The sequence below is a fragment of the Onychostruthus taczanowskii genome, unplaced genomic scaffold (genome assembly GCF_017590055.1).
Source record: "Onychostruthus taczanowskii isolate IOZ18803 unplaced genomic scaffold, ASM1759005v1 scaffold16, whole genome shotgun sequence".
In the NCBI taxonomy this organism is placed as follows: Eukaryota; Metazoa; Chordata; class Aves; order Passeriformes; family Passeridae; genus Onychostruthus; species Onychostruthus taczanowskii.
In genome coordinates this window covers 14,130,561-14,148,647 of record NW_024498795.1, presented here as the reverse complement: position 1 = coordinate 14,148,647, position 18,087 = coordinate 14,130,561, and the positions used below count along the sequence as shown (strand labels likewise).

General features: G+C 40.8%; 2 protein-coding genes across 2 annotated transcripts in view; both read left to right on the top strand.

Annotated features, from left to right (window-relative positions):
• LOC121333158 (ras-related protein Rab-10-like) overlaps nucleotides 1-7,494 on the top strand; it is a 61,602-nt gene extending 54,108 nt beyond the window's left edge. Inside the window, exon 6 of the mRNA XM_041399261.1 lies at nucleotides 7,366-7,494. Within this exon, the coding sequence (XP_041255195.1) occupies nucleotides 7,366-7,377 (12 nt within the window). The 3' untranslated portion in view covers nucleotides 7,378-7,494. The remainder of the gene's footprint in view (nucleotides 1-7,365) is intronic.
• GAREM1 (GRB2 associated regulator of MAPK1 subtype 1) overlaps nucleotides 1-18,087 on the top strand; it is a 102,750-nt gene that overhangs the window by 15,563 nt on the left and 69,100 nt on the right. Inside the window, exon 2 of the mRNA XM_041399255.1 lies at nucleotides 7,366-7,506. Coding sequence (XP_041255189.1) covers nucleotides 7,366-7,506 — 141 coding nt within the window. The remainder of the gene's footprint in view (nucleotides 1-7,365; nucleotides 7,507-18,087) is intronic.

Below are 18,087 nucleotides of genomic sequence, written 5' to 3'. Positions count from 1 at the left end.
GCAGGGAACTTGAAGCTCTCTTTCAATAGCTTGTTGCCCATGCTAACACTCTGAGGCTTTTTTTGTGTATGTTTTTTCAGAGAACTTGTATTCTTAATACTATGAAAGCAACAAACTCAGTGCAGTGCTGCTTGAGTGCTACTGGTGCTTCTCTGTGCTACTGGTGCTTCTTTGAATCAAATGAGTACAAATTCAAATCAACGGTGAATGCTCTTTGTGATACAGCTTGGTGTACGTATTTTTGTTTCGGCTTACTTGGTTTGTGTGGGACAAGAAGTTGCCATCTGCTGTTTTGTTGTGGATGTTATGCCTTGTTTTTTGTTGTGTTGTATTTTAAGAGATCAGAAGCCCAAACAAACAACTGGCAAAATAAGAACTGCAGTGCTAAGACCTCTTTGAAGATTATGTAAAGGATTAGCCCACCAGTGAGAGGAAACAAAGACTCAGATAAGAATGGCTCTTGAGTTATGATTGATCTTTTCTTTCTTATTTTATTTTTTTTTAAGACAAAAAAATGTTGTGATACCCAGCCTTGTTTTAACACCTGGTGGTACAGCAAAGCATACCTTGGAAAGGCTTGCAGGTACCTGTGGTGCTCCCAGACCCTCATTGCCAAGGAGACTGAAGCGTGTGTGATGCCTGCAGTTCACAGCTGCCCACAGGTGCTGGGTGTTTCTGACCTGTGTGTGGTCTCTTCAGGTGTGCTGTCTCATCAGTGCTTAGCCCTGAGCTTTTAGATGGGGTCTCCCCCAAGCTTTTGTGCTGAGAGGAGGCCTTGGTTTCATCTTTTACCCTCTGTGGATCTCCCAATAAGATTAAAAGAAATTTAATTAATCTTAAGGTGTTACCTTGTGTGGGAGCTATGTGACTAGCTGTGTCTGTTGAAACACAAATTTGCCTTTCCAGAAACAAGACAGCTTTTATTCATTTGCTAGTGCCACATTTTGTAGGTTCCTTCTTTTGCCAAAAAGCAGCACTGGCATTTATATTTCTGCTAGCAGTGTGACCTCTCTCTGACCCAAAACGTCTCTTTGCACAGAGCCATGCAAATCTGTAATAATTTTTTTTTTTTTTTTTTTTGTAACGAGATAGATTGTAACTTCATTTCATACTGTGTGGGGCTGTCCTTTTGTTTTCATGGTGGGATAGGATAATGTTAAGGTTTAGCTTAATGCATGGCTTGTTTGGTCCTCAGCTAGGGAAAGCCCAGGGAAGCTGCATGCCCAGTGAAGCAGATAGTGTGTGAGTAGGGCTCTTCAGTGTAATGGGAGCACGATGAATAAGTAAGAACCTCACTTCTTTCTTTTTTCTGGCTTCCGTAAGTTTTGCTTTCTCTTAGTTTTCGGTTGTTGTCAGATAGACCTCCTTCCCTTGTAACACTAGCCACATGCTGATAGTTCTGCCTAATTATTTCACAGCATAGGTGCTCACCTGACCAGCCAGCCACCTTTTTCCAGTTAACATGCATTCCTAGCAAATACTAGTGCAAACTCAAGGGGGAATAAGGTTGATGTTATTCTTTTGTTTGGCTTGGTAGGTACCTGGCTAAGCACCCAGTCATGATTTTTAATATTGCTGAGATTTTTCTATGTAATGATATGTAATGTGATTATGGAACATTAGATGGAATAATTAAACTCACCACCTACTCAACTGACCAAGACAGTCCGGGTGATGCACTTAATTGTACAGCATCTGTTACCTTGCATGCAGATGGTGTTCAGGCTTAATGAAAACACATGGCCCTAAGTCTTGCAGAGTTTTCCCTGGGGTTTGCACAGGCATCTTTTTCATCAGTTATTTCACAAAGGCCATCTTAAGTTTCTTGTGAGCTCCTGGTTCTTTTCTGTAAGCCTTTTCATTCCAGAAAGAGCAAGTTCAGCATGCTTGAGCTGATGTGCAAGGGACAGCACTAAGCTCACTTTGCAGTCTTCTGTGATGAATGAGATGAGTGGAATGTGTCCATAACTGTCTTCCTGGCAGGAGGAAATGGTATCTAGCTCATCTGGTGTTTGTAAATAGAATCTCTTGCGTTACTGGAACCTTGCATGTGACAACTTCTCTTTCTCTGAATTACCTTGATACCTACTATTTTAATATCTCCAGACTCAAAGCCTGTGCTTTAAGGCAGTGATGCAAACTCTTAGCCACAATGACAAAGTATGTGGCATTATAAAGCATTTATATTCCTGTACATCACTGCCTATTTTTAGCTGTGTAGTTTCTGTGAGTAAGTGAGTCATATTGGCCTGAACATTTTGCAGTGACTTGAATGTTAGTTTTTCCAATATTAGGAGGAGAACCGTAAAAGTTTTATTGTTGGTTGGTTGATTCTTTTCATTTGTTTAATGAATTTTCTTTAGGGGTTGGTGTTGAAAAGTCATTGTTGTCTTTGGCAAGCAGAGTACTTGGGACCTGTGAGTTTTCTTTTGTGGACTGTAATGGGACATTAGGAAAAGGCTCTTCTCTGAGAGGGTGGTCAGTCACTGGAACAGGCTTTCCATGGAAGTGGTCAGGGCACCAAACCTGTCACAGTTCAAGGAGCATCTTGATGATACTTGCCCATATTTAGGCAGTTCTGTGAAGAATGAGCAGTTGGGCTTGATGATCCTTACAGGTCCCTTCCAACTTGAGATATTCTGTGATCCAGGACGAAGCAAAGAGGAGACAGGAGTGCTCAGACCCTTCAAAACTGAAATGGTCTTCAGTTATTCTCTCAAGGCTTTGGGGGAATTCACAGACATTCTGAAATTGTGAAATGCTAAACTAAATAAAAATGAATGTGTCTTTAGAAAGTAGGCAGTGGCAACAACTTGCAGAAATGGCTCTTTTCAAAAGAAATTATTTTCTTTCTGTGCTGCAACATAGACATATATAAACTCAGTCCCTGCATGTAATTGACTTCTGTTTTCTTGCCTGGTTCTCAAAAAGTACAGATGAAGACATAATTTCATCTCTGAATTTGTAGATGAAGGTATTATGTTCCTCCTTCATCAGTCTTGCTACAGCTGTTACCTGTTAAATTGAAATTGGAATGTTTACAATGACAGTCAAGATTTGCCAAATGTAGATGATCCAGTTTCGCAACTGGAAAGAATTATTAAAGTAGTATTGGTATTTAATGTAGATAATATTTAATAAGCATGGGACTCTTGATTAAGCAATTACCTTTTTTTGTAATGACTATATCAACATGTGAATGATTTTCCTTTCCTGATCAGTGTTTCCCCTGCAACTACCCTTCAACAAGCATGGTGTTGGCAGTATTAGAGGGTTTTAGGAATTGTACAGAAATGGGTCATGCAATTGAAAAATTATAGTGAATCTTATTTGCAATGAACACCTGAAGACCTATTGCTGCTTTGGTGGTGCTAAGTGAAGTACCCAAATACTGATTGTGGTCAGAGTGCTTGTGGGAGATCAGCTTGTGCTGGAACATACTGGCTAAGTTTTCAGTTTAGAGGTGTGAGGCTTTTAATCTCGGGCAAGGATGGGTGTTTACACTTCATTTAGTGTTTAGGAGCTGCTAGCAAATCATGGGTGTCTTAGGCATTATTATGAATAAACTCGATTCATATTTTGGAAGGAGGTAGGCAACTTGGGGAAAGGTGGGGAATTGCATGTGGTAGTTCATTGGTTCTCTTGACTTTCATTTGGGGGAGTAAAAGACCAGCACAAGTATTTGCCTGTAGAATCTTTGTAGTGGTTTAATTATATTGCAGGCATGTGGGGCAGGGAGGAGAGGGTGAAAAGATAGAGCAGCTAATCCACACTGGATCATAAGAGACAAAACTGTTAGTAAAGATGAGTGGCCTGTGTTCTCTGTTTTCTTATGGTGTCTTATTTTTATGTAAGCAGCAGCCTAGGAGAGTGTTGCATAGGTGAGAACCGAGTTGCGTAGCTGGTGAGTATGAGGGCTGCCGAGTTCTCTCCCACACAGCTAAAGTGTGATTAATGAAAGGCTTGCATAACTTATGCCACTGTGGTGGTGGGGAATGAGATGGAGTGTGTGTGGCTGTTTTGCAAGGCTGAGAAAAGTGTAAAGGGATAACTGACCCTGGACTGGGTTGAGCTGGGACAGGAGTCTTGTAGCAAGGGTCAGAGGGGTCTCCAGCCTGGAAAGTTCTCCCCTCCAGGAAGAAAGCACTTGAAAATCAGTGAGCAAGTCTTATGGGGGAGACAGAGTAGAAGAAAAGGGAAGAAAGAAGTGAGTTGCTTTGTTGTCCTCAGTCACATTTTCCTTGCATAGCTTGGAGACTGTGATTAGCCTGGTGTTTTTGAGAGTCCTTTAATCCCTTGGTGACAAGGAGCCTCTTCCTATAAAGCAACCCCCAGGAATCTGTCTCACCAATGGTTAGGAAAGATCAGGGCTTGGTAAGGACCTGCCCTTTGTTAAGGAGCTAAGGGGAGTGTCAACTCCTTGTCACATCTGCTTCACCTTGTCTCCTCCAGTCTCCTGTGGCAAAGCACGAAATTAACTTCCGATGTAATCAGTTGCAGCAAATAATTGATGTAATCAGAATTGTGGTTTCTAAGGTTCTGTTTAAAAAAATACGGCTACTTCCAGCTGCAGACTCAATGACGTAGTCACTCTTGGGCCTGCCTTACTAATCTCTTTTTACACTCACCTGTCCCACCCAGTTTTAGTGGAGCAACCACTTAAACAGATCGTGGCATGTGAGCCATGGCTGGAAGCTCCTTTTCATAATGGGTGTCTTTATTTTCCTGAGAATATCTTCCTCAGATTCTTCAAGGGTGACCTATACTGTAATTATTTCCCTGCAATTCTGGATGTAGAGTCCAGCCTCCCTTTAGGTAATAGTCTCAAATTATACCTACAGATTGTAAGGCAGAGAAAATGTATACCAGTGATGCTTTGTGTTTTATTCCAAATTTGTTCACCAGTGTGAGTGAAACTAGTAAAATACTGGGTCTTCCCTTAGGTATCATAGGTTGGATTTTGTTGTGGGACAGGGTTGTCCCACTTGTTGCCACAGATTATAGGAAGCATGAGTGTAACTCTCAAAACTGAAACATGAGTTTCAAATAACACCATTTAGTATTAGTATTATTATTACTGTTATTGTTGTTATTATTGTGCTTTCCCTCAAAATCATAAAGCTTTGCAGCAAGCTGAAGGTAATGCTTATATTTATTAGAGGTTGCCCTGTAAGCAGAAAACAGGAGATGCTCAAGGTCTGATAACTAGCTAAAACTTAGCAGATGCGTAATTCCTTCAACAAGTATATCTGAATTTCTTTCAACATATGGATGGGAAAGAGTCCCCTGGTGCTGCATGGTAATTTTGCCACTCTTCCCTAGGCTTTACAAGATCTTTTATCCCAGGGTGCTGTGGGTGGGGTGGTGGTGCTTCCCTGGGATCAGAAGCTGGTGTTAAGCAGCCTGCCTGTCTGGGCTGCCAAGGGATGTGGTCCAAGGAACACCTGGAAGCCAGTTCATGAAATGGCCTGTTTACCTGGAAGCTACTTTCTGTGCTGTGGAAAAGAAGGATACCTAGAAATATACTTTCATAGGAGCAAAAATAACTGGTACTAAGGAGCTTTGTATACCTTCTGACTTCTTTTTGTTTCTTCTCCATAACCTCTATATCATAGCAGTTTACCAATGATCATAAGTTAAAGACAAAATGGGCACAGCAGGAATGTTTTTAAGGTTTAAGAGGCCATGGAACAGCAGACCCATGGAGCTCCATCTATTGGTCTCTGCAGGTGTCTCCCTTGTTTAGCCAGATCTGAGTTTCTGGAGGAAACAAGCAGAATCCTGTGGCCAAAGGGTGTCAGAGCAGATGGTTGTAATGGTCTCTTCTGATTTAAAATCGCAACAATTCTCACACACACCAGTTGCTCTGTTTAAAATTGTGTAGGAGGGTGCTTTCTGATAGAATGGGAGCATGAAATCAGGCAGGAATGGGCTATGTAGAAGCTGTTGCCTACGGTGGAAGAGTGCCTGTTGCAGGCAGAAAAAAAGCTCAGTGGAAAGTAGCTCTCCTTTGCAGAGATTGAACAGAGGAAATGTCTGCTGCCTCAGGCTGAGGAAATTCTCATTCTTCCACTGAATTTTAGGAATATCAGGACAGTGTGGAGAAAGTTCAGTTTGTTGTAGTAACTGAAAGGGATGGGTTTTGTCCAAACCTGATTCCAGGGCTAAACTATTTGTGTTACTTTTGGCTGTAACTGCACAGAGCTGGTGGGAGAGAAGGAAAATGAAATTTAAAGTTTGTTTTTGGACCGTGTCTTTTTTTTAGTGTCTGCTGAGTGTTCCTGAAAGTCCAAGTGACTGCTTCAAAGACACCTGTAGAAAGGCTGGTTTTTTGAGCTTAATGCAGAAGTGTACTGAGCGGGACTGCAGGTGTGTAAGAGCAGTTCTGTGATGACATGCAGAACAGTTTCCTGCTCTGTGAAATTTTGTTCACATATCATATCACGCTTGAGATGTGTAGCTGGCACTTTAAGTGGTCTGTCTAAAATGGCTCTTGCAATTGCTGGGAAACCTAGCAAAGCACTCTAGACCTGATGATGCACTGCAAACTGTAGAACAGGGGAGGATACTCTGCAGAAATGCAAAGTTGTGAGAGGCAAGGGAAGGAAGGAGAACTGGATCTTTGGCAGTGTTTGGGACAGGTTTGACAGACACCAGAGTACAAGAGTATGAGAGTGCCTTAGAAAGGTGAGCAATACATTGTCTGAGTAGGCTTCTGATCAAATTTCAGTCTGAGAGGGGACTTAGATGTTTGTGAATTTTTTAAAAAAATATTTATTTATTTATTAATTTCTCTTCCTTAAGTGATAGGATTAAGTTTATAGACATCTGAATGGCTAATTAAGCAGTGGCTTGCAAAGGGATAGAATGACAAAGATGAATTCTCTGTATCTGAAAGTGTGATATCCAGTTACTGCTGTATGGTAGTGTGGTGCTTCTCTTTTAAAATATGAGAATGTGTTGGATTTTTTCCCCCTTTATTTAAAAACTAAAGGATCTCTCGAGTATTTGTATCAAGTGAGATAGGCAGACTGAAATAGAAATGTGAAGTGTGTTTATGCAGAAAGTTGTAAAAGGAGCCCCAGAGCCACTACTCAGTAATCTGGATTGCATCTCTGATACTGTATGCATGCACTGAGGTATTTTGCTTCATGTTTGTTTTCTGGAAGGTAAGGTGCTTAAGTTGCAGAAGTGAATACTGGATAGAGTTGAAATTTATTTAATTGAATTTTTAATTATGAAAACATGTAGAAAAAATAAACACTAATAAGAATAAAATGCTTGCTGTAATGCTTTCCTAGTTCATCACGCAGTAAATGTGGTTTGTTTTATTTTTTTTAAAAAAACCCTACATCTGTTTTACAGGAGAAACTATAGAAGGTCTTCGGGAGAGCGATTATCTTCTGATTCATTCGTGTCGGCAGTGGACAACAATTACAGCTCACAGTCTGGAGGAGGGTCACTACGTCATAGGGCCAAAGATAGAAATCCCTGTACATTATGCAGGTAAAGCTAACATTGACCTGAAATACAAATTAAACAATAATTAATTGCCTACCACTCATACTGATCATTATATTTGAGAGGGTGAAGCTAAGCCTCTCATGCCATCATCTGTGAGTTAACTTTTTAGTAATGTTATAGAGCAAGAGACACTGACTTGCATGCAGGGCTGCTAAATAGATGTATTTCATTGAGCAACACATTGACAGCTGTGTAGAGGAATTGATTTCAGTTTGAGCATAATGAGTTGCCAGCACTTCTCATGTGTGAATGTGGAGACACAAGTGTGAAAGTTTGAAATTGCCTTGAAATGTTTGGTCAAAGATGGAATAGATTTTCTGATGTTTCCGTGTTAAACACCAGGGACTCTTTGTAATAATACTGTAGTTTTAAACTTGTGCTCCTCAGTAATGCCTTGTCTTTGTCTGCCTTCTTGAGTGATAGAGTAACACTGTTGTTCCAAGTAGCTATGATCCAACTAATCTATATTTATTTTATAATTTCAAATTATTTTTACTTTGCTAAGAAATTATTTTTAATACTTTTTCCTGCTGTTTAGTGTTCTTATTCACAAGCTGAGCAGAACAACACAATGAGTGGGAACAGTTTATGTTACAGCAGTAGATAGAAAACTTTTCAAAGCTGGAAAGTGTGAACTGAAAGAGACATTGCTACAAAGTAAAGATGTGGGCTTAGAGTTTTAATTAGTCTTCTGTATAAACAGTTATCAATTGAATAATGTGCTTGGCTCTGCTACAGTCTCCTTTAAAACACTGTGCACTGAGGGTGTGCTGAGCTGGACAAGACCTGGCTGAGTTGCTTTGTGTCAGTCGCACCAGTGCTGCAGCTGCAGCAATGCATCCTATTCCAGTGATGAAAATTACACCACTTGCCTTCTTAGGTACTGCTTCTCCTTGGAGTTCACTGCTGGAATGTTAATTTTTCTAAGATATATTTAAAAGCTTTGGTCTGATGGCATATAGTGTCATAATGCATGTGGCTTTATGTGAAACTCTTTGAAGTTAACTTTCTTAGGATAAACATTTTCTAGTGCTTATGCTTAGTAATGTTGATTTTTTTTTTTTTTTTACACCTCCTGGCTGCATGAGCTCCAGTGGTGTGGACAGATAAGCACTTCACTTCCTTTGAACTGAATACCATGTTTTAAAATCCTTACACTGATTCCTGGAAGGAGAACAGAAAATAAAATGGTTATTTGGCATGATGCATCTTAAGGGGTTTACTGAAGGCTTGGTTTCGTTCTTTATTTTAAAGTTAACAAAGACTTGCTAAGCAGGGTTTCCTGACTCTTCATGTTTCCATTCATTCATATCTTAAATTTGCACAGACACCAGCAAAATAAAAATCTATCCCCTGAGATACTGTAAAAGTGTCAATGTGCTTTTCTTTCTGGCTTGTGTTAATGCAGGAAAAGAGGGTGTGTTTAGTTAGCAAAATACGTTTTGCTGTCAAAGAAAGTTCCCTGCCACAAAACCCTCATGAATGAGATGAAAATACCTGAAAGTTCAGAAGCTTCCACCTAGTGAGGACACTTACTGAACACGAGATGAGCTTCAGTGTTGCCAAAGGAACATCACAAAGATGGTCTGTGCTAACTTTCAGAACCAGAGCATGTCTAATGGGCTTGCCTCCATGAAAAGAGAGATAAATCTGTGCATGTGAAGGGTTAGATAGCGAAGCACTGCAGTTCGCCACTTCGATGCAGGCATCTAAATGCAGTTAGAGGTGTCTTCCATACCCTAAAGATGTGCTGCTGTGGAGTACCATAGAGAGGTCTGAGCTAGCACTGAGTGTGCTGTCAGTGCTGCTCCGTGCAGTGCCCCATGTTCACTGCTCTTGGGATCCAGAGCTCCCCGCTGGAGAGGCCAGGTTTAATGGAGCTGCCTGAGCCAGCTTGCTGGGCTGGGTGCTAACCTGGATTACAGGACTGATTTTTGCATGGTTAAACTTTAAACTTCTGTCAGCTAAAATGTACTACCTACCAGAATGACCCTTAGAGATGGAATATAAGAGTTCACTGAAATGACTTTCAAGGTTTGTTTTGGCTTTAAGAGAGTACCTTTTTTTGTTCTTTAGAAATTCAATGTCACAAACTGCAACATGATTTTCATTGTAACAGTTGAGCAGAAAGAGACACTGAAACTGATTTTGCTTTCCTGAGATTACAGTTTAAGTACCACAAAGTCGTCATTCATATATATATAAAGCTATGAGCATAAAGTAAATCTTATTTTGCTACTTGCTAAATCAGGTTTTGGTACACTTATTAAACAATACAATAAAACAAATACAATAAAGTCTTATTAAAGAAGGGTAATGCTGTATTTTACATTTAAATTATTTAAATTTAATTATTATTTAAATTTTATTACCAGAATCTGAGTTGTGCAGTCTTGCTGATGGTGCTTTCCCTACTATGAAAGTACTACAACCCCCACCTGGTTGTTTCTTTTGGTGATGGCAGACATAGGTAATTTTTGCTGTTAAAGATCATATATGACAGCTGTTACTGTAACCATTCTCTCTTAAATATTCTCTCCAGTCTGCTTCTCTTTAGAGGAAAAATTAAATTTAATGTAGCATCAAGTTAATTTTTTACGTAATTAAAACCAAATAACTGATGTGTTTCTGGCACTTAAAACACCAGAAGTCTTCACATGCATATGGAATGGAGAGCATGTCAAAGTTAATGTCCTGATAGTGCCCTGTCTTGTCCTGAAAGAATGGGTTTCATAAGAATCCAAGGTAAGCCATCACAGCAGATGGACATTCCTTTGGTGTGGTTTGCTTTCTTCAGGTACACAATTCACACTCGATACTTATAGGAAGGTCTTAACAGCTCTCTCTCTGAACTAGTTATGTTTTGTTCCTGGTACTCTGATACCCTTAATTTCTACTCTAAAAGCAAGTGTATGTTACCAGTACCCTCCAGCTGATGTTAAATATTACTGTTAGGTTTTGCTTAGGCAGCATGGTAACCTTTACCTTGATGAATGTCACCCCTGGTAGCCTCTGGAAAATACTGGTTTATGATCTCAATTTGGAAGATACGGGGCAGGTTGGTACCTTGCAGAATTACACTTTGCTGTGCTGCTGCTAGCCAAGAAGGATACTTTTCATTCTTCTGCAGAAGTTCTGCATAGCACGATGTGTCCCAGGGACATGCTGATGACCACATCTCAGTATTCTGTGATAACTGAAAGGCACTGAAGACACTCTCAGGGTTTTAATATTGTGGCCCTCCGGTGTTGTCTGATTCTTCTTACATTACTTTCCAGGACTCTACAGCTCAAAACTATCTTTCTGAGGATTCTGAGGTTTGTGTGTTTGTGTTTCTGGGGATTCATCAGCTCAAGCCACAGAGGTGTTCTGTTGTGACTGTAACTGCCTCTGCTACGTGGCCATAGTTGTTTATGTGTGCAGGTTATTGATGTGAAAGTGGATGATCAAGTGGGATGTGGTTGCTTAAAACCTGCTGCACAGGAAAAGTGACACAGAAGACTGTGGAGTGTGTGGATACCCCCACCTACACAGTGCAGTCTTCTCTTTCAAAGGTCATGCTAGTGTTGGGGAGTGCATGCAATGAAAGAAAAAAGTACTTTGGATTGAATTGGCAGCATCCAGGTCATTTTGCCCCAAATACTCCCCATGTTTAATCAAATCATAGCAGGACTTTTAATGTTTGGGTTTTTTAGGGCCTTATCTCTCTCATTGCAACTGATGGCTCATTTTTTTTTCAACTGTTTGGTTTTTTCCATTCTGAGAGGAAGGCTGTTCCTTTGAGATGATGTTAAAAAAAACCAAAAAAACAAGTACACAAATGTAAAAATCCTTTTCTTTTTCTATAGTCGTCTGCTCAGTTTTGTCCAGAGTTTGGAGGGAATACGTCTCTGCTGCCATCTGTGTGCACACAGGAGGCAACTAATAACAAAAGTATTTCTATAAAGATATTAGAAAGTAACACCCGACTCCAGGGTGTGCCGCAGTGTAACACATCCAGGATGTTGAAAATACTCCTGTGAACTCACACCTCCCTACCACAGACTGAAGGTGTGCGGTTGCTAATACAGAGTAATCACCGGTGCCCTGCTGGTTGCTTACCTAAGTGTGCTGATAGCTTTCTTAATGTCTTTTAAATGAGGAAATATAAAACCTTGTCATGGGAACCTTCCACAGGTGGAGTGTTGGATGGGAATGAGTCAGAAGGCCCTTCTCTGGTGTTGGAACTGGTGTACAACAAACACCCCAATGAAACCTGTTTCTACTGGTTTGATTTGTTAATCACAGAGCTGTGCCTGATGGGCCTGCTCCTCCCTGTGTCCTCCTAACATGAAGGAAGACGCTCTCTGCAGGTCTTCTCAGGAGTGAACTTGCCTTGGCAACAGGAGAGCAGGACAGCTCCCTGAGATTTGGCAACATGCAGCTGCAGAAGTTTTCTTTCAGGTCCCATGACATGGCTGCCTCCAAGGCACAGTTTGGCCATTCCTGTAGGCTTATTGCTGTCCACTCCAGAAGAGCCTTCCCTTGGACACTGAGGGAGGAGAGCATGGTGTGAGTTAGGCATCTCCCAGTTGTTTTGAGATTATGACAGTGACAGCAGCTGCTGTTCCTCATTAGCCACCCTGAACCTGCTGCATCATGATTTGGGAGGTCTGGAAGAGCTCAGATTTTTCCTTCAGTGATGCTGTGCACTTCGAGATGTTTATAATATGTTGGGTCTTCTGTAGTTTGCTGTAGAGTTTTCTGCATGGCCCTGGGGAGAAGAGCAAGCATTAGACTGGCATGCATCCTTTGCTTGTCAGCATTATGGTATCTGCTGCCAGCTTGTGTTACTTTGGGGACAGAGCCTGCTTAAGTTCAGTTCAGACTCTCCAGTCCCTCAGATGCAATTTAATGCTGTCTGCTGCTCAAGGAAGGTGGTGCTGGACAAAGAGCGCTTTGTCCGGTGCTTTGCCTCCCTTGGAAGAGCGGGTGGCGCCAGCGAAAGCTATGCCTGGTCTTCTGTGTGAGTTGAGCAGCACAGCTCTTATGGGGTAATTTTAAGTTCAAAGACGTGGGTGAGATCTAAGGCAGGGAGGGACACTGCCTTAGAGAGAGAACTGAGTAAAGAACTTAGGTGAGTTCTTTCCAGCCAACAGGCACACCACTCCCTGATATGAAATGTTTTGCACTTTAATTTGTGTTTTGCTTTGAACTTGACCTGGCACTGAGCTATCACATAGTTCTCCTGAGGCTTTTGTGCTCTGCAGCTGAATATCACTTTCTAGAGAGCAGGGCCCAAATGCAATGCTCCTGAGAGAGGCAGGCTGCCATGTGTACGTGGGCTGGTAAATGATTAATGAATGGATATCTTCTTCCTCAGAAGAAAACAACCTACCCACACATTTAATCCCCCCAGTACTCAAGTTTTGTTTAGTTTTTTCTTTTTTTTTTGAAGAGTTGTACATCTGCAAAGCATTTGGAGGTTTCAAAACCTTTCACAAATACTTCTAATAAAAGAAAGCATTGCCACCAGCATATAGCCTTCATGCTTTTAAAAAAGAAATATGACTTCCATAGTTCTGAATACTTGACTGTGTGAAGTTTCTTGAGAACAGCAGCCTTTCTCTCCCTATAAACATGTAGAAGAAAGTGTATTTGGTATTCATTTAAAAGTCTGATTGTAGAGTAGTGCCTGAATATTGCCGAGAGAGAGGGTATTCATTTTATTGAATAGTTTGTGCCTCCTCAACTCTGAAATCAGTAATGTCTGTAACACTTGTTATTGCCCATACATGCTTTTCTGGAAATGTTTATGCTTTAAAATATATTTATTGACTTGATTTTAGTTTGTTGCTACCTCATTTTCCCCACAAAGACTTATTTTTTGTTATTCTAGAAAATCACAGCTTTGTAGTCTGGAAATTCTTAATATTCCTGACTTCTCAAACCTGTCACCTTGAAAAACTGGATGAACTCTTCTAATATACAAGCAAATATCCATATTTGTCTTCTTTTTTTTTTTTATCTCAGAGAGTTACCTTCAAGTTGTCAGACTTTCCCATGGTCCTGTTATTTCACTTTCTGTGCCCATTTAAATTTTGTCAAACACTTCTCCATTGATCTGCAGTGCAATATCAAATTGCAGAATCAAAATGCAGTCGATGAGATTGCTGGCAAAAATATGGCTTATTTCTTTTGCATCTCTGGGTGCACTTGTTCTTCCTGTTCTTTCATCTCCCCCTGTTAGCCAGTCTGGTGAAACAGCAGCTTTTTACTTAATTTTAATGAAATATTCCCCTTTTGTCAGATCACCTGTGTTGGAGAATCTTGTCTAATTTGCGTTTTGTTTTATAACTGCTAAGGAATGTATACATGTGTCTTCTCTTTATTTTTTTCTGTTTCTTTCTTTGTGTATATACAACCTTACGTCTATGAGAGATTCCTGGTGTCCCCTACAGAACTTGTAGAATTTGCTTGATGTTCAGTTTGGTGGGTGGATATATCGAAGTTTGCATCCAGCTTTTTAATGATACGACATTCAACATTCTTTTAGTTCCAATTTACCTTTCAGATATTTGAGATAGGCCAGACAGCAAAACTGGAGCTGCTATAAGAGTCTGCAGCCCTCAAAGGCTGTTGCTCTTTGAAGTAATGAAAAAAGTGGGATTAATTCACAGGGTGGTAATATTCCAAGCAATGGAGGAAAAGTCTGTGTCCCAGAAACTCATGGAAAGAAAATACTTACATTTTCTCTCTTTCTTTCTAACCTGGAGTTTCTGTGGTTTGTAGGCACCAGTTCTACTCTAAAATATGCTTGCTTCTATGGGGTTTGCTTGGTGCTTTAAAGGGACCAAAAGCTTGTGATGACAGTGATATTTTTCAATCCTATGACAGTGAGGTACTAGGTGGGAAGAGATGCATGCTTTTAGATTCAGTTGTCTTGCCCTCTTGCTCTCACCTGCCTTGACTTCAGCACAAGTCTAATCTTATCCTTGTTTTAAAAAGAAAAACCCTAAGTTTTGCCTCAGCATTGAACTGTGTTTTATTCGTGAGAAGGGAGGTACAAAGTGGGAAAACTTGCAGCTTTTACAACTGATGAATCCTAATATCACATGCTCCTCTCAGACTTCCACAGTTCTTGGCTGTTACTCAAAGTCTGCAAACTTGAAACTTGCTGAAATTCAGCTGTGACCTTACAAGCATTCACTGTAAGGTGTTTGGTGGGGTTTTTTGTTTCATTCTGTTTGCTTGTTTCAGATCTCCATGAGCAGCACAAAAGCCAATTGGAGTTGCATCAATTAGGAAAAAGTTCTAGAGGCTCGTACAAAAGAAATTAACTGGGAGGAGGATGACTTTTTGAAAGATTGCAGTTGAGGGAAGGGTAGAATAGCAGCCAGGAAACTGGTTCCCAGAAGACTGGGAGATGGCCTGAATCACACAGGATTTGCTTGACGTTGCTTGAATTACTTTGCCTTAGCTATTGGCTGGTACTGTGGAGTGCTGGGCTCATTTGCACAATGCTGGAAAGACTTAAGTGCTTGGGAGTGGGTCTTAAAAGCTGCCTAACTTAACCACTGGGAAGCTGAGAGAAAAAGGCTGATCCCCACTGGGAATCTGAGGTGTATCCAGTGCTGCACTTGAGGTTCTGGTGATCCCACATTTCTATCGATTTGAAGCTTCCCTAAGCACTAGCTACAAGAAAACTGGAAATGTGGCTCCTGAGTTCCCAAGAGACAGCTGTTCTCCTCTTTCATGAGGTCTAACTTCAGAATTCAGAAGGGAGGAGTTGCATGAACACTACAGCCTACCCAGCTGGTGAGCTCCTGCCAGCAAGGTTGGGGCAGGGAAACAATTCCTGTTTCAAGGCACTGAGCAAGGCATGAATAAAGTGAGAAGCTGTTTCACCCCTTGCCTACCTGACAGGCCACTAGAAAACCATACAGTTAAAAGTCTTTAAGGATAGTTAAGGAGTTCAAGTAGGGTTTCTTAGTCTATACTCTGTAATTGCAATCTGGAACTTCACAACAGTTTTCCTAAAGTAGGAATTTTACAGTTTTAACAACACCCATCTGGCTTTGAAGTTATCCCTTAATGAGGTAAAGTGAGTTGTAAAGGCTATGTTTAATCAGTTAAAAAATATGCTTTCTCTTCTGTGCAAACTTGGGGAAGAATTTTTATTAAATTCTGAGAAATGGGATATTTTGAGTTGATGGCTCATATGGGCAATGATGCCTTTTGTTAATCTCTTATGTAACGCTGCATGAATTTTCATTTTTACAGAGTACCAGGTGCACAAGAAAGCAAGCACATGTAACTGCTAGGAATGAAGCAGTCACCAATGCAGCTATCCTAGGACTCTTACCTGGATCACAGTTCATGCTAGTAGTGGATGAAGACTTTTGCAAAGAAGTAAAGCCCTTAATGCTTGGGGAATTAGGTTATGGACTACTGCATATTTCTTTTCATTTAGTTGATTCTTCTGCTTTTGGTTTCACTTTGTTTCAAGTTCATCCCCACTTTTTCCTTCGTTGATGAGTTGTTACATGGACTAAATCTGCATGGGAATTTCTGAGGGAAGAAATTGTCATGAGCTTTCTATAATTAGTCTGTGAAATCTCTTTCAGACAGACTGTCCCTTTTCCTTCTGGGGGCCAGAGGGGGAACTGTTACAACTGAGCTAACATGGATGGCAAACGAGCAGGGTAAAAATTATTGATGTCTTTCCCTTCTGTAAATACAGAATCCAGCTGGCAGGAATGTAGAGCAGGAATTTTGATAGGTCATGTGTGTTTAGGGAGGGAGCTGCAGAGAAATCTTGTCTCACAGGGTGACATCATCGTATGAATTTTTGGATACCCAAACAGATATGTTTTTTGTTTTGTTTTTTTTTTTCCTGCTGGAGCCAGTATTTGCTGCTGAAAGCAACTGATAGGAAGTGTTGTAGGAATTCTTCAGTCAGCATCCTCCCTATGGAAACCAGTGCACTTCATGTCTGGGAACGAGAGCTGGTCACGTCAGTGCTGCCAATTAAAGCAGCTGACATCACTGATGTCCTAAGCTTTGACTGAGCTACTGTGCCAATAGGAAAATAAAACCATGCTATTTAAGTCATGTATAACTGTTTATATGGAGAATGTAATTTGTGTGATTAATTTAGACTGTGATCCAAGGCAGTGATTCTGCTGTGTCAGGGAAAGGCACTTCTGTGAGCTTTGAAATTTAAAGAAGTGGAAAAACTGGCATTTCCCTCTGTCGTGGGCTGTTGTGCAGCGATTTTCTGTTCTCAGTTGGCAGCCATGAACTTGTTTCAGTGGCAGGGAGGGGAGGGAAGCTATTAACACTAATAGCAAAGGTGACCATTATTACCTGCATAGGAAGAACATCGGTATTTAACTTCTTGCTCGGAAGGACTTGTGTAACAGAGAGAAACTGAAAGCCTGTACTGACTTTCTTGCAGCTTTATGTACGGGCATGAAGCTCTGCCTTCCATTCATCCCCTTTACTGCAGGTGAGCCTCAACTCTTGTTGAGCCCAAGTGTGCAGTTTGACTCCAAAGCTGGGTGGAACAGAGGCAAAGCAGGAAATCCATTGTACTCTGTAAGAGGGCTTTCATAAATGTCCTTAAACTAGGAACACCAAGCTGCTGCGCCACTTGTCTCAAAATCTACAACACTGACAGATGCTGCTGTCATCTTGGATGGTTGATAGCCTATGTAGAGTTAAGAAAGACCTTTCAAATCAATGTGTTAAGGTTATGTTTTTCAGGGGAGGCACCTTGACATCACACTCTTTAAATATTTGTCACCAGTTCAACCTTTCCGGTTCATCTCACATGAATTCTATATTGCAGTGGACTGGGAATAGCCAGCCAAGGCTGGCTGCATTTGAATGGCTGAAATAACTCAAACCAGCTGCATCTGTTCCTTGTTGCCTTATTTCATGGCACTCACCTGATCCTTCTTTTGCTGTGTGTGGACCAGCTCATCATGTGAAAAGTCCTATTTTTGTTATGATGGCTGCACACATGCTCAAAAAGGGAGAGGGATGTGTGAGTTGGATGCAAGATCCCACCTGAGGGTCTTCATTAAAATGATGGGAAGTGCATTTGTTGTGTTCTGTCAGAATAATTGGTTTGTGTATTTTATTTAGTTTTTTTAACAATTTATACCTTTTTGAGCATAAGCAAGTGTGAGGTGTATGTCTGTGGAGGAGAAAGCATTTAGCAAATGTACTGACTGGAAAAGCTTGTCTCTGATAAAATGCTACATGAGCCTCTGCATTTCCAGACCCAAAAAGTAAAGTGTGTGTAGGCCAAGTGGGATCACTGTGAGGCTTGATGGGAGAAGTGAACTGGGTGAGATGGGTGGTCAGGGTGACTTGAATAATCCAGTTCTTTAGCTACTATGTCTCTGTTGAATTAATTACATGAGCTCAAAGTACGTGGGAGAATTAAGACATTGGCTACACAAATGGCATTACCAAAAATAGAAGAAAAACAAAGTAGTGCTGCCTTAGATTCATGGATCTGAGTTGAGAGATTCTTATAAATGTGGCTTAGAAACCCAGAACCAGCTGCTGGGA